We start from the raw sequence: 23,891 nt of genomic DNA, 5'->3' as shown, positions 1-23,891 counted from the left end.
ATGCAAGGGTGGCCCACAGTACAATTTTTCTGGCTGATACAACCATTTCCAAAAACGCAGAGGACACTATCTCACTAAGAGAAGGACTAGAAGTGCCAGAAACAGAAAGTTGGCAAAGAGAGGAACCATGACACTCTTGGTTCTGCTCTAGTAATATCCTTTATTCCTGCCTAGGTGGCCAGGGACTGGCTAGATGGCTTGTTAATAGGTGATTTGGGGATTAAATCAGTTTTGGTTGCTTTTGCTTGGTTTGCTTCTCAAAGACCGTGCTGAAGTTACTACAGGAAGCCACGGGCTTTCAAAAGGGGATACAGGATGTAAAGCTAGTATGCTTTATTAATAGAAAGAAAATATTTACTTGCTCTGTAAATGTGATACATTCTGTTGTAAGTAGTAGTGTCCAGAAACATTATCCTGTGAGAATTCCATCTCTTTTCCAGCATTCCTAGTAACCCGTTTCCTGCCATTTTCATACTTATGTTCTTCATATCTCTTGACTGCATTGGTTAATACAGTAAAATAACATCCAAACTGGCTACTGCATATACTTTTGTTGGGTTTATTTATTATTACATATATTATGTGGTTATATTCTCTTCAGAAGACAGCTTTGCCCTTCAACAGTAATAAAAAACAGGAAAAATGCAAATATTCTAACACAAAAGGACTTCATGCATCTTGGTTTCCTCTCTAAAAATGAAACAGAATCGCCATGATTTCTCTGGAAAACAGAGTTCTAAGAGGGAATATAATGCCCTTTATTTTGATCAAGCATATTTCTCAGCCCTAACGTTCTGCTCCTTGCATTTTTGCAAAGTTGAAGTACTTTATTGGGTTGAACAATGTAAAATGTGCACATCCACTTTCCCCTAGTATTCTTGGTGTTAGATAAAAAAATGAATTTTCAATATGCATGTATATTGATTTATTCAAAATAGTAGGCTTTATTTTGTGTCTGTCTCCATTAATTTATTAAAAACTCTTTAACTAAAATTTATTTTTAAAAAAACGAACAATATATTCTATACAATAGCACCAGTGAGTTTCCATAAGAGTGTTTATATTCAAGAGAATTTTGAAAATGTGTTTGTTAGTGAGGGGAATAATAGTGACTATTTGCAAATTTCAGTGGACAATTTACAAAGAGGATGATACAGTTACAGATTATAAACCGGGCAATAAAATCAGGAAATAGGCATGGCCTGTGCTCCACTCATAAAGAAGTGATGAACAGGGAGCGTACTTATGGTTATAATTTCAGAAGTGTCATTGGGTTTGTTTGTTTAAACTCTTAGACCAGCTACTAGAAATGAAGTACACGTTTCTAGAAACAATGCTGTATTCCTGAAAAGACTGAAAACAACACATTCTTAAAAGCTACTGCTATAGTAAGAGCCTCTCTGGAAAAATTCATATGCATATTAAGATTCTGAATTCGAGTTTAAAGTTGTATGAACAGATGTGTATTCAGACTTTTAAGGAAATAGTTAAGTTTGAATGTGTGTATTCAAAACAGTTATTCCCATAAAGATATCTTGGGATAACTCTGTGAAAAATCCATCACTGCATATTTTCCTGAAAATGTGTCCCAGAATGAACTGCTAAGGGGTGCTCCTTCTTCTCTGATGACTTATAAATTCTTTCCTTACTTATGTGGCAAGTTACATCTTTCCCAGGAGACTGAAAAATCCAATTTCCCTGTAAAGAAGTGTAGTTCCTAATATCTCAGCTAGCTTAGAAATACAAAATACCAATAATATCTATTAAAATATATCTACTTGCATTGTTGCTGCCAATGTTTACTTTAAAGATAAAATAATTATATTTGAAAGATTGTTTTTATTATAGCTTAATCATTATCACATTACAGACTGAAATACAGTGTCTTAGTGTTCCTCACAATATGTATGTGCTCTCTTAAAAGTAAAATTATTTATATTGGCACTAACTGATACTCACCATAACATGGCAAACTATTGTTGGGGTGGGTGGGGCGGGGTGAGCAGAGTGTTAAATGTGTTCCAAGCTTAAAATGGTACAGTTTTAATATATAAAAATATTAAGCTCAGATCAAGTGTAATTTTCCTTCCCATTGATCTAACTGATATTAGATGCCAACTGAAGGAAAATTCCAATAAGGAGAGAAAAAAAGAATTTGAGCAGTGTGTTAGACAAAGAAGCTACATTGAAAAGCAGAGTTTTCCTCCTGTGTATCGAGATAATAATATTATTGCCAGCACTTTATGGTTTCAATAAATTCTGCATTATCTGTAACACCAAAACCATAAAAGATAAAAGCCAGGCTTACTAATAGCCATATGAAGTTTGAAATATACAATCTTTAAAAGAGATTGAACAGTTTGAGTTTCCAAGTTTTGCATGTTGTGTGGTAGAAGGTGGGTTTTTTTTCTCCATTAATATTCAAGCATCCTCTGCTATCATTGAGAAAGCATTCAACAGAACAAAATTTTCATACTACCCTACGTGTTTTTTAACATAGGGGCTGTTTGAGCTGCCTACACCAGTACTTACTATCGCAGCTGCTGCGAGGCTAATTACATGACACCAGTCACTGGGAAGAAAACTATGTAATGTTTTTATCATGGTTAAAAAAAGGAGCTTTCGGGAAAACATGAACTTCAGTAGAACTCCCATCTGTATTCAAAGCCGTGCATATGTTAGTACAGCTCTATCATGTGGGTGAACTTGCGAAGGATCGAATGATTTGCAATAGGAAGTGTCCCTCAGAGTTACTGTCCTTGGGAAGTTCTTTCAGGGGCTGTCAGAAATAGATATGAAACAGAATGTCCATTTGGATGACAGGACAACAAATTTGGAAGATGCTTTCCAAACACAACAAAGTGGTTTGGTTTATTGTTTCAGCTGAGAGATGATACTGTATTTATCAAAGATTGTTTTTCAGAATGAAACAAGTTCCTACACCATTTCAGAGGTTTAGTTTTGACAAATGGAGACAACATGCTTAGTGGTGTTTGCTGTGCCCAGAGTAGCCTACTTATACATACTGGTGCTGCACGCTGCTGAATTATTATTATTTTTTATCTGATTTTTTAAAAATATATTTTCCACTTTGCGTATCTTTTGCATTCCTACTGTGGGGCATGCTAATACCTTATGGCATAACAAGAGATCCCAGGCTGCCTTCTCCATAAAAGAAATGAGGACTGTGAATTTGAACAGCTAATATTTAGCATACTGCCTGGCCCCTTGGCAGCCTGTGCCTATTTCTTTCTCACTGAGGCACATCTTCCTCGAAGTGGGGAAGTCCATCTCTAACTAGACTGGTCTCCAGGCCCTGAAGCTGTATGGAGTTGTATCTGTTAACGTTGCTTGTGAAGTGGAGAGCTGTTGAAGTAAGAGTCAGTGGTGAGGTAAAAGGAGCCTGTAGGCTGAAAGGCAAAGCTTCCTGGCCACCAGGTTGGTGTGCTTGGCCTAACGTTCTTCCAAAACCCATGCTTTGTGCATCCTGACCAGCTTTGCAAGAAGCACAACTGTGGGTAAAAAGTGGCAGAAGGATCTGTCCTTGAGTGTCTATGCAGAGAAATTTGCTTGCAAAATTTTCTTCTGAAACCTTAATACCATTTTTTAACTTGTATAGCTGCCATGGGGATGATTTTGCCCTGGAAGCAGAGCACACCATGGGGCTGGGTGTGTGTAACTGCAGCACTGTGGCTTTGCTGATACCATTCTGCCAGTGTAATTCTACATACAGTTGTACAGTCAGAAGCCAAATTGATGCTTAGATGTTTGTGACCTGTTGGCATGAATGAAATTCAGTAGGCTGAATTACTACTGTTGGAAATGAAATGGAGGCTTCTAAGTTACTAAAACCCTTCCGAAAATGTTGCTTTTTGTATATATTATTTTCTAAAGAAATAGTATGAAACAATTCCTTACATATTTCTGCAACTTGTCTAAACAGAATCAGCCCCAAAAGCCCTGAAATTCAGCTAACTTAAAAACAGAGTTTGGAAGGAGAGTTAAAGAGGAGATAAGTGCAAGCTTCGACTGTATTATTCTTGGCCTTCCCTAAATTTCCTGCTGGTGGGAAACAATTAATAACGATAATTTTTGATCAGCTGATTTTAAAAGGACAGTTTGTTCAATGCCAAATTAATCCCATGGAGGAACTGGAAGTCTAGAAGATGGACCATTTGAGGAATTTTTGTTGTTGTTTGATCAGTTTCAAAACAAACACAGGAGGAAAACACCTAGGAACAAAAAGGGTCATTTCTAATTGGCTTTATATCAACAAAAATCGCATTATTTATGATAATCTGGATATACATCAATTGTATTGTGACTCTGGTCCAAAGGCTTCATGAAAATATTATTAGGAAACCCAGGTCTGCCTAGGAATACAGTAAACTACTTTGCTATATTCTGTATTTTGGCAACAGCTACTCACACAAAGAATCCACATTAAAGCAATGTCAGTGCTGCTAGTACCCCATCAGTGTGCTATGTGGAGATACTTGTACTATTCTGCTAAGTTTTACCAGGTTTCTCTGATCCTTCTCTGCCTTTTAAGACTTATTTCCTATTGATGCTGTATTAATTTATTAGATTATGAAGGCGTGCTATAAAATCTTCTATTTTGAATAAGCATTGAATTTCATAGCTGCTCTTCAGATCATCATGTTGTCCTGTAATGGAATGAATTTAAGACTGGGCATCAAGTTCCACTTTATTCTAGGTTCAAAGATGCAGTAGCAGCACTCCAAGTGTGTAGTTATCAGGAATTAAGCTTCAAGGATAATCTGTTCATTTACTTTCACTCTATATTCCCATTCTTGAAATTCATGCTTTGGCATATTACAAACAGGAAGATTTCTGGAGAAATACCTGTCTTGGAAGTAATTTTTTACACTTCCATTGACCTCTCAAGTGCATAAATCTTCATTGAAAAGTTTCAGAACTCAGCATTATAGGATTTCTTGGTATATACAAAATGTCAACCCCCAAAATACAAATACCTCCCCAGAAAATAAACACATTTTTGTAAAAAGCCTGTTTAATAATTGTGTGACTGTGTTGACTTTGTTAGAAACATACATATTGGATGTTTGGATCTAGCTTTGAGCAACCTGGTCTAGTGGCAGGTGTCTTTCCTGATGCATATAAAGAAATTGCTTTAGAATGTTATTATCTGTCCCAGCAACTTGTATGGCCAGGATATTAACTCTGCTCCTAATGTAAACATTTATCTTTAAAACAGGTTTTGGGGTTTTTTTAATTTGTTTGTTTGGTTTTACTTTAGAAACATATTTCTATAGCCCTAAATGATGCTGTGGAAAGACAGTGACAGAATTTGTTTAAGATTCTATTTGCATTAATAGTTTCTTTCCATTTTTTTTTTCCTTTAGGGAGAGCAAGGCCCTTTAGGTCCCTATGGTCCTCCAGGACTCCCTGGTGTTGGAGAGCCAGGACCCAAGGTACTCTCAGTAATATGTCTGTTAAAGTGCCAGCTATGGGCAGTCATGTTTTGAGTGAAACTTCTCACCTGCTGTTTTATAAAGTCAAACTCTTATCATCTAAATGTAAAACTGATACAGTATTGAGAGGGTTTTGTATTTGCATAGGATGGAGATAACAGACATGCCTTTCCAGCAACTCTTAATTTTTTGTTACGATCCCATTAATATAATAGAAGTCAGAAATAATGCCATTTAAATGGCGATTAAATATATGAGATCATTTTCAAGCACTAGCAAATACTTGCACTACTGAGTAAACCATACTTCAAGGCATAGAAATACATCTCAGTTACTATGATACACAATCAAGTGACAGATTTGCCTTGTTATTTCTAGGGAACAGATATTCTTATAGGTTATAAAATTCTCTCTCTCATGCAGCAATCTTACCTTTTATTGCAAAAGACTAGAAGGTGGAATCCTGTCTTACTAATTTGGGAAAGTCATGTTGGCCTATGCTGGCCAGCCAGATCTCCTTTTGGAAAACTGCAAAAGGTCCACATAGGAAATATAACTACTTGGTTTATAAGAATTTTGTCAGAGACCTACAGCTCAGACTCAAAGAAATCTGAACTGGGCAGAACTAGATCTCACTCTAGTTCTTCTGGCTGCTAAGTCTTTGGTGTTGCTTTATGCCATTTTTCCCCCTATTTTTTGGAGCTAAGTGCCAGTGTCTAAAATACCTGTGCTTTTTTGCTTTTACCACTCTAATTTGTATATTCCTTGAACTCCTGCATATTTTCTGTGCAGTGGGGCAGACCCTGGAACATAGAGAGGGATTATATAGCTCAGAAACTAGTAATTTGCCATGTAAAAGGAGCAACATTTGGGTCATTCCAAAAGGGAAAATAGTTTATGGGGAAGGAATGTCACTCCCAGTGTCTGTACTACTCTGAGGAGAGAGAAACATCTTCTGTGCTCTTATCCTTGAAGCACATAGTCCTCAGTAAAATGGAGGAATTGTGAGATTGTGATACCTTGTGAAAAAGAAGTTACAGAAACTATGAAGTTCCTGGAGTTCCCATGCAATCCCATATTCCAGTGAAGCAGGCTTCAATTCAAGGGCCTAAATAGAGGCTGTGGTGAGGTTTCTTTAAGCCTGAGCATTCCTGCTTCATGGTTGTGTTGTACTGCAACCAGTTTAGCCTGACTTCACTCCCTCATCCTCGTCATCTTCTCAGGTCCCGCACTTTTAAGCAGTTACCCCAAAACAAAGTGTTAACACCCCTTTGCTATTTGCATGAGGGTTGGAATGTAATCTAGTCCTCCAAGTATTAATCAAAAGATACTTTCAAATGTTTCTGAATTGTTATTTACGCTTTTTTTTTACATCAGGAGATATCATACATTTGATTTCAGCCCTTTCTGGTGAATTCATTGTCATCTATATGTAAATGTTACACTTTTCAAAAGCATTGAGTTGAATTAGGATTGAATTTTCTAATATTCTTTTTCACAAGGGTGCTCCAGGTCCAGAAGGCAGAATTGGATTGACAGGACCTCCTGGAATTGGTGAGCCAGGATTACCTGTAAGTCAGTGATATTGGAAGTCAGATGTATTGGAAGTAGAAATATAATAAAATAAGTCTTAATGAGTGTAATTGGTTGACAGCAGCTATATCGGCTACTGATTCCATAAACCACTTCGTACATGGTCTGGAGCAGCAGAACTGTGTTCAGCTATGCCAGCTCAATATTGTGACAGTAATTCCATGTGGCTTGCCCAAGTAGGATAGTAAAGCCATGCCTAAACAAGTTGGGGGGAAATAAAAAATTGCTTTGTCTATGTGAGCAGGACTGCAGTATCCAGTTTTCTGAAATACGTGGAATTGTATATAAATAGCTGTACCCCTAGTTGTCTGAGTTTAGGATAACCTTTTAAAATTGCCTAAAATCAGCTTTTAAGGAGGTAAAAATTCAAGAGCTGAGACATTCCTCATGGCCTTTGTGTAATTTGGATTGCGTGAAAACCAAAGACCCATATCATATGCTTTTAATTATATCTTTATTTTCTGAATTACAGAACTTCACCAGGCTTTTTGTAACAATGAGTTAGTGCTCACTGGCTGCTTTTGCTTCCTAAAATGTATGGTTTTCTTGTGTATTTCATTAAAAATCTCTTTGAGTTTTTGGGGGTTTTTGAGAAGCCAAAAACGTGGATGGGTAGTAGATTCATTCTGATAGTATTTTTGAAAGTCACTTTGTGGTTCTAAAAGAGTATTTTTTCTCCAAAAAAAATGTAGAAACATTTTGCTTAATTAAGATCATCCCTAAAAACTCTTTATTGGTTTTAAATAATGAAAGCTGAATCAGAAGGTATTACAAAGATAATTATTTCTATACTTATTTAAAACAAAATTGGCATTCTCTTATTATGTGTGTTTAACTTGCCATTTTGTATGAAAAACCTATGTTCAAATTAATTATTTTCATTATGAAAATCATGAAATTCTAGGGGCTAAATTTCACAATGGTAAATATATTTATTCTAAATTAATCTACAGGTTCATTTGAGTTTTAAGGGTACACTCTTTAGACATTAAGTAATTCACACTATGTCAACATTAGCTTATTCTTATCTCAATCATCCAATTAAGGATTGCTACACTTAATTTTAATTGCCCAGGATCAGCCAGATGGTAGTTAGGGAGCATTTTTTACTTACCAGTGTCATAAGAGTTGTGAGAACCTATACTAGCAAGTTAGACAAAATGTCAATAAAAAATGGAATTGCTGATACAGTCTGAATATATTTTTCTTCATCAGAAGGGTGGTCAAGCATTGGAACAGGCTGCCCAGGGAACTGGTGAAGTCACCATCCCTGGAGGTATTTAAAAGACCACTTAGGGACATGGTTTAGTGGTGGACTTGGCAGTGCTAAGTTAACAGTTGGACTTGATCTTAAAGGTCTTTTCCATCCTGAACAGTTCTACAATTCTATGACTCTGATTCTTTTCTTACAGGGACCACGTGGCCCTGATGGTCTGCCAGGTGAGATAGGTCCTCCAGGACAAGGCATTCCAGGCCAGAAGGTAGTTTTATGGAAATTACTTTTTTTAATATTGTGGGCCAAATTTGCAGTAATGTCTAAGATATTTAAGATCACTGATCATTCCACTGGTATAAAATGTCAGCTGATGGATCTTGGTCTTCTGGATCACTGTGCTCTCTGAATATCCTTCTGAGTTCAGAAACTTTATCAAGATAGTTACAAAAAAGTTATGCAGTCCCTCTTACAGTAGTAAGTTAATGGTTCTTTTATTTATGTGTTTAATAAAATACCTTATTTTGATAGCATTAATGAGCTATTTTGTCTTCTGAGAAGCTACTTACCTATTTTTGTTCTGTATTGGAAGAAAACATTCAGGAACTGTCTTCATTCTGTCTTACCATTTTGGGAAACTAAAAGATGGGTTGTATGAGTCTCTGTGGACAGTTGGCTCATTAAGGGCGCTTGCTCCATTAATATATGTGAACATTCCTTTTTTAAAAATAAGTACAAGCAAGCAAAGATTTATGATTAAATCACAACTGGCCTTCCCGTCAAAATGTATCTCTCTTTTTTAGTGGCTTCAAGATTCTCTAGAGCCTTGAACTATTAAGTAAAGATTTTTCTTCCTTTTATGGAAAAGATGTTAGTTGCGTCCTTGCATCAGGTCCTGAACTGCTTTCTCTGACTAGTGAACACATTATCATAATTTCAAAATCTAGCTTCCTTCTTCATAGTATTTCACTTTTTCCTTTTGAAGTCCTGTGTCCAACAACACAGATGAAGCATGTTATGAATTGTAACTGAATTGATTTTTTCTAATACTGATAATTCCATTGACTGTTTTTCTTGTTCGTTTGTGAAGGAATGCTTTTCTCCTCATTATCCACATTGTGATGACCGGTTTGTCTAGGGTGGTGTTCTTTATAAATTCACAAATACAGTTATAAATCTGTTACATATTTCTAGGGTGAAAAAGGCCTCGATGGTGTAGTTGGTCCTCGTGGACCACCAGGTCCAGAAATTAAAGGTGACAAGGTAAGGCACGGAGTATTTTTCTAGTTATATCTATAGTTAATTATATTTATGGTTAAATTAATGATTAATTATTCACACAATATCTCAACAGTACAAAGGTATGTTTTACCTGGAATCCGAGGAACCATGCTACAGTGTTCCGTGCAGCTCCATAGGCTGCACTCATCTATGCAAGTAGCTGAGCCTGTTAATGTTAACTGGGAGCACTAAAGACTATTCTGCACAGCTGGGAGTATGAGGGAAGAAATTGACTTTTTTTATCCTGAATTTATTTCAGAAATACTGTATTTAAAATGTTTAAAGTTTTATTTAAATATTTAAATATGTAAAAACCCCTTTGAGTCATCTAATCTGACGGACCTGGAACAGGCAAAAGAACTCTAGCTTTTGAAATTTATTAGCTTTTCGGTGCCCAGTCCCCCAAAGAGGGATTCAGAACAATTTGAATTCCCTTGGCCTGATGACGTTCCAACCTGTATCTTGTGCATCCCGAGTGTGGCTGATGCAACATGCCTGAATGTCCTGTAGAGCAGAGGCAGTGATTCTGGATCTTCCTTCTCATGATTTAGTGCCATAGCCCTCCTCCTGCTCCCCATTGTTTTCCTTCCCTCCTGTCCCCACAACTCCAGCTCTCCTCATTGCCCCACACAGCTTCAGTGAGAGGAGAGGACAGCACTCCATCCACAGACGTTGACAACTTAGTGAGCAGGGAGTGCTTTGCAGATGTGGGAAGTTTTAGCTTGAACTTACTCGTATCACTGTCCAGTCAAATGGCTCTCCAAAATCTTTAGAGCAACCTGGGTGGTGTGCTGTGATATGATTTGGCCTGTCTGTGAGGGAGATGCTTGCTTAGTAGCTGCCAGACCAGTTTGCTTGAGTCCTTAGTTAAAGGAAGATTGATTGTGCAGGAATGAGTCACCTTATTCCTATATCCGTATAGGAAAAATGCAGCGATGGCCAGGACAGTAAGTGTTTGCGACCATTTCAGTAAATAAGTGTTTCTGGCATAAGTGAAACTAATTATTTTTTGTTTTCTAGGGACTGGTGTCATACATCTTTGGCACTTTCATGTGTCTGTGCCCCTTTGAATACCCACATGACCTTCCCGTGTTCCTCTATTCCCATGATCCCCTCTGCCATAATTCCTCTATTCCCTCCCCAAGTGCTGTACATACTATTACAATACCAGGCGACAAAGTCTTTTCAGAAATACTCTCTAGCTGCTCTGTTTAGACTTGCAAGTTTTTCTTCTGAGTATTTTTGCAAGAAACTGTTTATTTTGAAGAAAATCTTCAAAATTAAACTCACTATGTAAAGATAAGCTATGGATCCTTCTAAAAATAGAGTTAATGCTGTGATCAGCTAATTTTATGAATGAGATATAGTTCATAGGTAGGAAGCAGTATTATTTTTATTAGATCATTTGCCATAGGCAGCCTTTCAGGTATTCCAAACACATTTAACTCAAATAGAAGCAGCAAACTTCAAGATAATACAGCTTGGGGACTGTTGCTCTGTGTTTAATTTAAATATGTTAATCAACTAGCATGGACTATTGCAATTTGGCTCTTGGGAATACTTTTTGTACAGGGTGAACGAGGCCAAGTAGGACCACAGGGCCCAGCAGGACCACCAGGAATAGGCAATCCAGGAAGCCAGGTATGTCTACATTTTGGATGTGTAATGAGCATTTGCATGTAGTTTTCATTTTATGTTTTGTCAGACCTCTAATTTTGATGTGAAGAAGTTAAAAATCTCACAGTGATTTTTCACTTTAAAAAGTATTAAATTAGTCTTCAGGCAAAGCTTGTAAATATAAGTGATTCCAACTGATTTGACTGGTTTTAGAACCAAGCAAACAGAAAATTGGTCTAATCTGAATAACAATTTGCATAGGAGATAAATCAGGTTCATTGCTTAGATGATGACGTATTATAGATATACCTTATAGATAAGGTAAGAATCTGCCAGTTCTGCATTTTAAGCCCTTTGAAGTTCGAACACAGCCTTAAACAGTTGAATACAGAAAAACTGAAACATCCCAAAAGATCTTTTAGTGTTTCGTTTTTTGGAGAGAAGAGCTCATGCTTCCACCATACTATCCCAACAAATCAGAGCTTAGATGCAGATACTGAGACACTTCCCATTTGTTTTCTCCCTAAACAATAATTGTCATTACACCTGGATACATCAGTGGAATCCACAGGATAGTAACAAAGGAAAAATAAAATAAAGATCTCAGAACTAAGCCTGAGGACAGGCAAGCAAATTGTTTTCTTTTAAAGATAAGATAAAATCATTATTAACTGAAAGATGGATGCATGGTGAATTTCAGATGTGAAAGAGTGTAATGCGCTAACTCTTTGCTTTGTTGGGGTTTTTTTGCTTTGTAGGGTATACAGGGTCCACAAGGAATCCCTGGGGCAAAAGGATCTAAAGGTTTTGGCCTGCCAGGTCCAAAGGTAATGATTCAGACATTATTTTTTAAAAATACCACCAACAAGAAACATGTCTTCGCCTGGTTTTTGAAGAGTGTGTTTGATGAGGTGAAAATGTAACTCTTCATTGGAGATAGCAATTCACTTTTGAATCTTTGAGGGAAACCCACCTATGTTCCTCAAATGGAACATACAGCTGGCTTCTGTTTAACGTCAGCCCTTAACCGTTGTGAATGTGGATTTTAGGTTCTAAATAAACAGAAATTCATAAACAAAGTATAAATCAAACATGTTTTTATCAAATGAGTTTGGTACTACATACACATTGTGTTCAAATAAAGTATTTTACCAAACAGATGTAAACCAACAATGGTTTTGAGACTTAAGACTAGTCCCACCACGCCTTCAGCCTTCATGGTTATCATGAGAAAGAACCAAAGCCAAAGTTAGAAACACTAGGAGAGAAAAAAGAGCTTAAGTGTACTTGGTAGTTGACTCTTCACCACAGAAGGGGGGAAAGTAGGAAGAGAACAGGATAGTGGGATAAACAATTACTGCTGTCAAAGCCCAAGCCTTGAGCAATACAGTGTCAGGTGAGCACTTACAGAGGAGAAAAGGGGAATAATACTAAGGAGAGCAAGTGGAATGAACTGATGAACTCTAAAGCAGAAATGTGCTTTGTAATCACCTTGGTTCACTAAAGGAAGACATTAGTCACTGTAGCAAAAGCAGGGAGAAATACAGTCATTTTCATCTGGACATTACTTTGACATGTAAATAGCAGTCACAACAGCAATCTTTAATATTAATGTAGGGAAAAATAAGTGGCTGTGAAAAATGCTCTGTACGAGGACAATTCTCCTAATGTGAAAAAGTATTTTGAAAAGCAAAATTGAAAAATTTATTTCCTACTTATTTAACTGTTTTAGAACTACTGAAAGGAAGAATTGTGGGGGTAAAACTTTCTCTTAAACAGAAGTTCTGATTTTTCCTTATTTGGACTTACTTTTCATTCAGTGACCAAAGAGTTTTTCTTATGGCGGTATGAAGTAAAAAATAGAATGTGTTAAAACAAAAAGGAGAAAGTTGGAATGATTCACTTAGGCTTTCTCCCCATTGTGAGGTTAAATAAAATAGTAGCAGTCCTACAAGTTACTGGGATTTCTAAAGAACAGAATTTTCCAGTTAAAAACTGCTTAGCTGAAAACGTGACCAATTAGGATCATAGAATTATAGAATAACTTAAGTTGGAAGGGACCCATAAAAAGCATCAAGCCACTTCTATGTGTAAAGCAATTAGTGAAATAGTACAAGCGATGAGTGAAGCTAAATTGTGTTCCTCTGTTAAACAAAAGACTTTTTTGTTACTAGGGTCAACCAGGTGAACCTGGACAAAAAGGAGAACCAGGACTTCCAGGAATTGGCTTACAAGGACTTAAAGTGAGCCCATCTTCATTTTTAACTGCTCTTTACAAGGGTCTTCTAATTCTTTCACTAGTTGCTGATAAACTAAGTAGAAGATTTTTTTATATAAATTGACTATGAACAAAATAAGACAGAATTTCAGTGATAGATATTCACTTAACCTCACAGATTTAGCTTTTAAACTCAAAATGCTGTGCTAGAGCTCCCACCCTCTCTCCTAAAATGATTACCGCAGCTATAACTGGAACAGAGTTTTCCCCCATCTTTTCTAAGCTGGTGAGGTATTTCAAGGCCTGGTAAGAGCGTTAGTACCTCCGTTCCTCTGCAATGATTTAGAAAAAAAAAAAAAGTGTGTGTGACAGTAGTAGTCATAATGCCTACATGTTAGAAGAGTTGTTAAACACCTAAAGCTTTCATTTCAGCTGCCATTTTGAAGACTGCATACCATGTCCATAATGGTTTAAGTAGGGCTTCCAGAATCTTGGGTAAGATGACACAGGCATGTTGTCTTTAGTGATTTTTCCCAAGATCATGGAAGAAGTGCTTGGCAGGACTGGCTCCTATGGATAGTTTCAACTCATTGTGTCAAGTCTTGTAAGTAATGCCTAGACCAGTTTGTATAACCAGCAATGTGGTAGTTTCCAGCGAACAACTCCATTTAGGCATTTTTGGCTGACTGTTCCTGAAGTCCCAGATATTTGACTTTACTTTGAAGTAAATTTCATTTGTATCATATTGTTGTGCACGGAATAACAAACAGCATTCAGTCATGTTTTTACTCACTGAATAAGTGTGAAATTATTTAACACAAAACCAGGGTATAAGAAATGGGTTGGGAGCTTGGAAAGAAATGTAAAATATTATTTTAGATTTTATGAGTAGAAAAGTTTACTGGCTCTATAGATAATTTAACTTACAGGGACTAACAATCTTTATTTGAGCAAAAATATTGTATATCATTAATTAATATTTTAACACACTGTTAGATCCATTTTACAGAATAAAGAATATATTGAAGTATACAGATACAATTATTTATTTATTCTCCTTTAAGGGAGATCCAGGTCTAACAGGACTCCCAGGAGAGAAAGGGGTGCAAGGAGAGCCTGGGAAGTCAGGGAAAAAGGTAAGGAGATATATTTTACCACATGTAAAATGTATAGATGAAAGAACTGTTATTTGCAGGTATGTAATGGCAAGTCGTTCATCCAGGGGGAGGGCATGTGCCAGTACTTTTGCCAGGAAAAAGGGACTGGGCTACTTGAGATGTTGCCAACAAACTGCTAACAGTGGCCACCATCTGAATCTGCAACTGATTTAGCTGCCCTGCTTTTTGTGGGCTACTGACTACTGCTAAATTTTATCATCTTCTTAGAGAACAGATGGGTTGTGTCTTTAGCCTGTTCCTTACAGCCTATTCAGATTTTTCCTGATACCAAGAAGTCATGCTCAAAATGATGTGACTTTGGGCATCTAGTGGGGTGGTGAGCTGTGTCTGAAGCCTGTCAGTCTGGTACAGAAACAGTCACAAACAGCTGAAACCAGTGCTCCTTGATTCCAAGGGACATTCTGAGATTTTTAAAAGCAACTCTGCTACACTGGGAAAAAGAAGCATAAATTCAAAATGGTGAAAAGGAATTTAGAGGGGTGCAAAGCAGAGTGCCCAAAATAGTCCGTTTAGAGTAAGTTAAATGGAGGCTTTTAATTTTACTCTTTCCAAATAGAATGAGCTGCTGAGTGAGCAGAACTCAGTGCTTTGGCTATTTTTTGAATTGCTACTGAGAGTCCAGCTGCCTCCAAACTGCCACTGTGCAGCTCTTGAGGCGTAGCAGCTGGCCAATGTGTAGAATAGATGAACTGAACGTGATTCAGACTAAGCAGATCAGCATATTTTGACTGTAGGTATTTAATCAGAAAATATCTGAATAGCTGTAATAAACATGTATTAAGAATGGAGCTTCACATATTTTTTGTCTACAAGGGTAGTGCAAATACCGGTTTGAAAAGCTACAGCCTGAGGCAGTAAGCCTTCCGCTGTGGAAAAAATATGTAGCATTTCTGTTGCTGTTTAAATTATTTTTCTGAATTTTGAAATCACCCACTGTATAAGTGCTCAAAAGTGAAGGTCGCAGTGTGTCGGGAGTGAAGCATCACAATTAAGAGTAAATGTTGGGTAAAAGTTACAGATGGCTTTCGTATTTGGGAATGATGGGGGTTTTTTCTCTTGAATATTGCCTTTATTCTTATGATCAGATCAGCTTGGTGCTGTCACCTTCACTGTCGTAATTAGTTATAAGTGAAAATATTAGTACTGAGCAGCTACCTTGGATATCCAGGACAGTGCAAAGAACAGCTTGATGCTTGCAGTGAGGAGCACAGTGATGTTATGGCAGTTACTTCCAGGCGTTAGCTGTCTTACAGAAGTGGGATTCAGGCTGATGCCTATCAACAGCAGGCTCTGTAGTGCCACTTCCATCCACAACTGAAATCAGAAATGGATTTTTAAACTTCAATTTAATGTACTTTTCACTTTCTGAATTACCTACAGGCATTCTGGTACACTAATCTGACATACATTATGCATAAATAGTTTGTAGATGATGTTCCTTAATAGAAAGTTTTATGTGGATTATTTGTGAATGATTTGAAGTAATGCTTCTGGCAAATATTTGCAGAGTTGCCTAAAATTACTGCTTCTTAAAAGTTGTTTTTCTTAGAATTGGTCAGCCAAGACCTTTTCTGAAAACTTTGCAAGCATTTCTCTGCCTCATACAAGTATATGCATGCAATTTTTCCTACAATAGATGGATGCATTTGAAAATGGTACTATTACAAATGTCTGAAAATAAGGACTATGAAAGCAGGAGAGTGGAAGGGGTTTAAGAAAGCAGAATATTTTTTGCAGGAAAAAAATAACAGGATATTTACTGACATTTTGGTGAAAAGCATTTACGCAGACATTGTTTCTCACAAAAGTATTAGTTCAATAAAATTACCTACCTGTAAATTAATTAACCATCTACTCTCTGTTAGGGGGAAAAGGGAGATCAAGGTCCAAGAGGCCCAGAAGGACCCCCGGGCAAAGGAGATGTAGGCCAAAAGGTATGGCTTGACATGCACACTGGAGAAATACTACGAACTATTTTTACGAGTTTAGATTCTGGCCTATTTTTTCATTCGTTATATCTTAAGTAGCAACTATAATTTAACTGATGATTTTAAAGGACGTAAGAAAGAGTGATGTGTTCCTTAGCCTGACCGAGTGCAGCAAAATCAGACTGTAAGTATAGACCCTAGAGTTAATTGGGTAGTAAATACTTCCGAAAAATTCAGTACAGTGTTTTCATTAAAGTTAGGAGGAGGCAAATTGTCTCAGTATGCTGATAGGGAGCTAAGAGAAATTAGGTAACTGTTTAGATATCTTAATATGAAAGTAAAAGCCTGGAAAGATGTATTAGTTGTCAAACGGCTTTTATGCCCCACCTAGTTAAATTTAGGACATTTGGAGTAGATTCTAGAACAGAGTGGGATTTCATTTGAAGTGGAGCATCTAAATACTTTTCTAATTATGGGCATCATTATAATCGTATTTTTGTTTATTTGTGTATCTCCCAGTTGTGAATGAATCTTTGCTGTGATTGAGAAAAAAAGGTTTGTTTTTGTCAGGGTGACCCTGGAGAAAAAGGATCACAAGGACTGACTGGTTATAAAGGAGTACAAGGCCCAGCTGGACCAAAAGTAAGCTTGTTCCTCCGGGATAACCCTTCACTTTCTATCTTATAAAAGAATCTATGGAAGTTATGTAAGGTACAAATTTCTCAAGCATCGGATGCTTGGAGACTCAACAGAACAGAGGAAATGCAGAAATATTTCCATTCTCTGTCCTGAATGACACAAAAGTCCCAAGGAGAAAAAGAATAGGTAAACATATAATTACAGACCTTACAGTTATGCATGAGCATCAAGAAGCTGAATTAAAGTTGTCCAAGTGATTCTAACCATGGGTATTTCACAAGCTTTACTTTGAAACATTAACTTTCTATTCCCTTATTTTGTGAGTACGTCACTCTGAATGGTAAGGAATTGAAATATTACAAGTGCTCTGGGTATTCCATTGGTTTTGTGAGCCGGACACGAAAAATTAAAGTTAAGAAATTAAATACACACTTCAACCAATAGTTATTTAAAACCTGTAACTTGGACCAGCCTTCACGGGAACAGTAAGTTAGTTGATTTATGGTTTTTCCAAACTATTGTCTATTTGATAGGCGGATCTATATAGTATATATTTTTTAGAATATAAAGTGTTGACAAAACCTTTTGCTACTTGTGCAGAAGATGAAACTATCTGTTTAAATCTAGATGATACCATTTTGTAACAGGGTGAACCAGGAGAGAGAGGGCAACCTGGTGTTGCTGGACCATCTGTTCGGGGACCTGCTGGACCAAAGGTGATTATCTGATGTGTGTTTGCTGGAGACCAGAGATTGGAAAATTTCTAGTGCACATTTCTGTCAAAATTAAAAGCATATAAGTTAAAGAAGTTAAAAATCCTTGTAGTAACAAAGATGACTGAATTTTAGAAATAATGACTGAAAAGTACTGAAAATTGACAGAGTGTTTGGGGGCCTTTTAACAGGATTCTGAGCTTAGTACGTGTTACTGGCTCCTGAAGGTATTTGTTTAAAAAAATTAAAAATCCATATTCTATTTCTGTTGTGTTTTGGCCTATCCTGTGAAATTAATAACTTTGAAGTCTTTATGGTTTTTTTCTTCAAATTTACCGTGTATTTTGTTTCTTAGACTAAAGCTTTCCAGAACGTGGCAGTAAATCCCTGCAGGAATGTGTATATATATATAGTTCTAGGGAGTTATATGCTGAAGTAGATGTTTTTTGGAGATGAATGTTTGTATGTCACTTCCAAGTGAAGAACTGGCCTGTAGATACTATTTTAAATGAAGTGTCATATATGAGAGAGCTGGAGCTACATCCACCTCATTTTCTCTATGGGGAAAATGTACCTGCAATGAGTGGGACTTGTCCTACTGAGTAAAATAAGCACATTCAGCAACAGTAAAGCTTAACTTTGCAGGTTTTAAAAACATTTGAAAATTTCCTATCACCCCGGTTTTATTTTAAGAATACAGTAGTGGCTGGTTTTATAATAGGTCAGTTAACTTCAATTTTAATTGATGCTTTTCAGCTTCGGTGATATTTTTCAGGGTAGGGGAATCACTAATGTACATCCTATCACTCTGAAGTAATTTCATCCCTGTTTTTCTTCCTTAATAACTTGGGCCCCCCCACCCCCCAGAAAACACATGTAGGTATTATGCATACAATGTATTGTAATGTACGTACATCAGCCTGGCAACAGGGCATGCCAGAGGGCTAGGATGGGGTTCGGACCTGTTTGTGCATGGAGGTGGAAGGAAGAAAGGAACACAGGAAGCTTAGGGTACACCCGAAGTAAAAATGCAGCTACAGAGGAGAAAGGAAGGAGAGGATTGTGAGGTGCTCATATCTCTTATGTTGGTTTTAAACCGTAATAATGTGCCAAACTTGATGTCAGGAAAAAATAAGGGGCACACTGTAGGCACAACTTGTATGAAGACAGGTTGCACTGCACTGGTCTCACCCTTCTTCACATTTTCCTGGTTACTGTGACACCTTTGAATAGATCAGGAAGTGGTCAGTTGTTTATTGATAAAATTCATGCTATAAAGATAAAACCATTGTAGATTTTATTGCCTTTTTCACTCGTGATTTTATTCTGTTTGGTACAGTTCATATCACTTCCACAGAAGACTGGCCACAATCCAAAATCTACTGAAGTCTGTAGGAGTTTTTCCAAACTCTTTATTACATTTTAGATCAGGGCTTTTATGTGTGTGGGCTGATGTGAGAAAACAAGTATTTTGGGTAATTACAAAATGCAAGTTGATTTTTAGAAAATATACAAAACTTTGTCTCTTGAGCTCCGTAATAATTTCTTTGTTTAAACATATACCTGCTGTGTTTCTGGCAATTGCTCAATAACGTAACAGGCTACACAGGTCTGTTCTGTTTTCCCTCTCCCCTGTGGAAAGTATAATTATTAATAGTAATTGTGTTCTTGGAACATCCTGGTACCTGCAGTAGCGAAGCCAGACATTATAAATTTATAATGTAGGGAATCTGCATGTTTTTCAGAGCTGCAAGTTACCATGGTCTTAGGTCTTTTTAGTACATCTCTAAGTATCTGATGTAGTAGTGGGTGATTGCTAGAGGTCTTGACTCCTGGACAGCCATGGTTGTGTCCATTGGAAATGTATTTATTTTAAGCTACACCCACGTTTGGCAACTAGAGTTTTATTTCCCTTGACAACCATTATGCTGTTACTAATACGGAGACAGGAACATTAGATAGCTGTTTTTTCTCATATTCCTTTTTCATGGTTACAGCTGCTTGGTGTTTTCGGTAAAACATTTGATCTGCATTCCCTAGTGAATGTTTCCTGAAATACTGCCTGTCGTTCTCGCTAGTGTTAAAAATTGCAAAAGTTTTACTGAAAATTGAAATTTTCTTTTTAAGGTCCTTAATGTAAAGTTAAACATCTGTTGCCATAGATTAAACACTAGAAGGAGCCAAATTTTATTCTGTGAAAGGATAACATGAGGAATTGAATTCTAAGCCTGATTGCTTTCCAGGAAAGCCACTGACAGAGCTAAGATAACCAAGCCGTTGGTACTGGGTAATATTTGAGGAAAACCTCAAATTTCTTCTTGGGTCTTCAGACTGTGGAGCTTGCAGTTTTGAAGTGCTACACCATTGTATCTGTAGCCTTTCAAAACATACTCTGTGTCAGCATTTATCATTGAATTTCTTTGCTGTTCTCTCTGTGCTCTGGCAGAAACTAGGTTATGCAGCCTTGCTTGTGTGGGCAAAAGCAGTCAGAAGCCGCAGGTGAATCTGGCTGCTGACACTGAATTAAGATATTCAACCTTCAGTTGAAAACTAAAGCCATCAAATTATTCATCAAAATTAATGACAAATGAAAACTAAAGCCATCAAAGAACAAACCATTTGATGCAGTTGCAGAGAAGCACAAGAGAGGTCAGAATCAGGGTAGTATAACTTCCTGTAGAAATGCTGTGAAATACTGCTTTCATATTACCTGGCTCACTAATTGTCACTATCAGAAAGGATTGAATACTTGTGCTTTTCTGTAAAACTTTGGAAATTAAAACTGAAAATAACGACTATGGTTTTGGATTTTTTTCTTTTTGGATAGGGGGATCCAGGTCCCAAGGGGCCCCCGGGCGATGATGGACTTCCTGGAAATTCAATAATGGGACCAACGGTAGGAGTTTTTAGACAAAAAATAGAAAATAGCTGCTTGGAATTACCTTTCATTTAACTAATCAGAATAATATGGTGTCATTAGGGAACAGTGCCACTCACCTTTCTACGTTATTTAGGAACAAACTGGAAAGTGCAGTATCTAGAATAGAACCCATGTCCTCTACTGCAAAAACTGGATGTATTTCCTTTTACTTTGCAGCTTTCATTTCCTCCCCTCTGATACATTCTATATCGCATTGTACTTCTGTTAGTCATGATCTGGGTTGAAACTTTCTACAAGCCTTCTGCCACTCATGATAAAGAAATATTTAGGAAGACTTACTTCAGTGTTTGGGAAAGGTACCATTCTTGTGATCTACTTTCCAGACTGAAACCAGGAACCTTCCTAGTACTAGTAAACCTCTTTTCTTTTTTTTTCTTTTCTTTTTCACATTTACCATGTCTGCACATAAAATGTTCCACTCAATTCCACTGTTTCACTTCTTGGGAATATAGTTAATAGACCCAAATTCAGAGACCAGTTAGTTTATGTGTACCTAACACAATATATTTCAAAATAAAGCAACTTAATGCAATAACTTTTGCGTGGTAACGTTGTAGGAACACCTATAATGCTTTACTCCTGGCTTGACAGACTTCTACTAGTACACCTGCCAGAGGATGCTGGATAGCACGTTGATCCACATGCATTCAGTAGCTTGTATTTTTGAATTTTCAAACCCTCTAAATTTATTTACTTTGTCTATAATCTAGAATACTACTTCACTCTGTTAATTTTATAAAAAGAAGTGATGAACATGACTTAATTGTCCAGTTATATACTTAATCATTTAGATTTTGATTATGGCAGTTGTTGGTTTTTTTCCTCAATAGTGACCATGGACACAAGATGTATGTTTATATTATGTTGTGGGTTTGTTTTTTTTTCTTTGAAAGAGTGTAGAAAGTGTAGAAGCAACTATCTTTATATTGCTGATTTAAAAAATGACTTCAAAACCTGCCCTGTAAGGGTTGGTGAAGTAGATGAATTAATTCAGCATGCCATCTGTGACAGCAATGGCACTTGCCTTGCTGCCAGTGCACTGACTTAGAGTGAGTCACTGTGTCTTCCAGAATCCACAAAACTGTGGGAAGCAGTAATCACAGAATTTCTCCTGGGCCACCTCTTGTGTATTTTAGATGCAGCTACTAAAAAAATTAAAACTAAATAATCTGGACTAGAGAACTGTTTCTTACAGCAGAGTAGGCTGTAGATTTGATTTAGTACATTTATAGCTATGTTACTGATGGCAAAACCAGCCACTTGACAAAATCCCAATTCTTCCAGGAGAGAATGTGTTAACATGTATTTGGTGTTTACAATGGTCTGCTAAGATTAAATGAAAACATCTGTTCGGCTGTTTTTTACTGTAGGAGAATTAGAAGTAAAAGTAGAGATAACCTCATGATCCACGATTTCCTTTCTTGTTAAGAAAAAATGTTATTAAACATTCCTAAAACATTTATTATTTTATCCACAGTTTAAGAACTATGGATATTAAGAATGATGAAAAGGTAACATTGGCTTTCCATTATAAAGCTTTTCATGATCTAGAAGCACACTCATTGGTTTACTTTTCACAGAACTGGATCAGAATTCCTCCATTTAAAAATTAGGAAACATGAAGAAACGTCTTCCAGGGCTGATGCAGTTTGAATCTGGTGGTCAGGTTGTTTTTAAAGCCTTCCAGTGAAACTATCCCTTTGGACTGGAGAATGGGAGACATTCATACAGGAGTGACCCACCATGTACAGTTTCCTTTAAGCATAAGGCATGCTGCATCCCAATCCCAGATTTCATCTTAAAGTGGTTTCAGGGTTTCATCTTAACCAGAACCTTGAGTCTGCTTTGTCTTTCTTTGTTCACTTACCTCCTAAGCTAAACCTGTGATGTATATCTTTAGGAAAGCCAAAGTAGCTCTTTCATTTTTCCTTGACAGGGCTAAATTGCTTAAGATCCGATTGCTTGTGTCTACGGTAGAGACATCCATGGGACAGGGAATTTGGACTCAAAGTCTCGTTTAGTTGGATATCTAGCTAGAATATGAGATGGTTTGTTTTCCAGTCATAGGCACTGTATTCAGACAGACCAGCCGCTGAGATCTGAGATGCTATCAGAACTCCATTCGTGGTTTCTTGAAGCATTATATTCTTGCAGAAATTTCCAGGCACAATGCCTGGATGAAATAGCAGTTTTCAGTCATTTCTCGTCTTTTTCTTCTAGCTATTTATTTTTACTGGAATAGACAGGGAAATATTGCTAGTTATATTGTAATTATTCTTCAGGATATGTTATCTGTATGTGTATTAACAACTGACCCTCCAACAGTGTACAGGAGTCCATTGACATTTCTTGGTTCTGTGGGACTGAGTGAAGGGTGTACACTTCTCCCTGTATGGCCATATACGTACCAAGCTTAGGAGTGGGGTGGATGTGTGACCTGCAAGTATCAGTAAGGATTTCCAATTGGTGGTGCTGTCATGGGAGCATCTGGAGTAAAGACTGCCAGCATATCTTGAGGGATACCTCAAAGTAATATGTTTTCTTTCTGTGGTTTGTGAAGAACAGTCTGTTGCAAGCTCAGTTAATTTTCTCATTAAATGTCAGGAAAACGATTGCTTGCTCCTCTTCTGGTTGTGAAAGGAAGCACTGAGATTGTGCAAGTGCACAAATCTTTAGTGGGACTCAGTGGAAGAGTCAACAGAAGGAGTGATTGTCTCCTGCTACAGAGCATTTTAGGCTAAACTAAGAGAAATTATGTATTTCTTATACAAGTTGTATTTCTTTCTTTTGTTTCTCTCCCTCGTAGAATGCAGTTTTGCTTTACTGTAGGAGAGAACCAATGTGATTACCTGGAAGCACAAAAGGTGCAACATACAATAACTTAAGGCTGGCATATTTGATTTCAGTATTGTTAAATTTATTGTTCAAATGTCAGGACTTCTGACAAAATCATAAAGTTTTAACTTTTTTTAAAAAAAAAATAACTTTGTATTGGCTAAAGTCAATGTTCTGATGATTTCTCTCTGCAACTACAAATTGAGAAATAATTGTTTCCTAATGAGAACTCCTATTCTTCTGAAGTCTGAATTTAATCAACTGAAGCAACAGTAAAAA

General features: G+C 37.0%; 1 protein-coding gene across 2 annotated transcripts in view; it reads left to right on the top strand.

The window, feature by feature from the left end:
- Positions 1-23,891, top strand: part of COL28A1 (collagen type XXVIII alpha 1 chain) — an 84,433-nt gene that overhangs the window by 32,204 nt on the left and 28,338 nt on the right. For both annotated transcript variants that reach the window (XM_037386514.1, XM_037386515.1), the window contains 12 exons: positions 5,388-5,456; positions 6,959-7,027; positions 8,462-8,530; positions 9,457-9,525; positions 11,116-11,184; positions 11,919-11,987; positions 13,335-13,403; positions 14,443-14,514; positions 16,422-16,490; positions 17,055-17,126; positions 17,771-17,839; positions 20,664-20,732. In XM_037386514.1, coding sequence (XP_037242411.1) covers positions 5,388-5,456; positions 6,959-7,027; positions 8,462-8,530; positions 9,457-9,525; positions 11,116-11,184; positions 11,919-11,987; positions 13,335-13,403; positions 14,443-14,514; positions 16,422-16,490; positions 17,055-17,126; positions 17,771-17,839; positions 20,664-20,732 — 834 coding nt within the window. The remainder of the gene's footprint in view (positions 1-5,387; positions 5,457-6,958; positions 7,028-8,461; positions 8,531-9,456; positions 9,526-11,115; positions 11,185-11,918; positions 11,988-13,334; positions 13,404-14,442; positions 14,515-16,421; positions 16,491-17,054; positions 17,127-17,770; positions 17,840-20,663; positions 20,733-23,891) is intronic.

This window comes from Falco rusticolus, chromosome 4 (genome assembly GCF_015220075.1).
Source record: "Falco rusticolus isolate bFalRus1 chromosome 4, bFalRus1.pri, whole genome shotgun sequence".
NCBI lineage: Eukaryota > Metazoa > Chordata > Aves > Falconiformes > Falconidae > Falco > Falco rusticolus.
The sequence above is the reverse complement of the archived record's forward strand: the minus strand, read 5'-3'. Positions and strand labels throughout refer to the sequence as shown.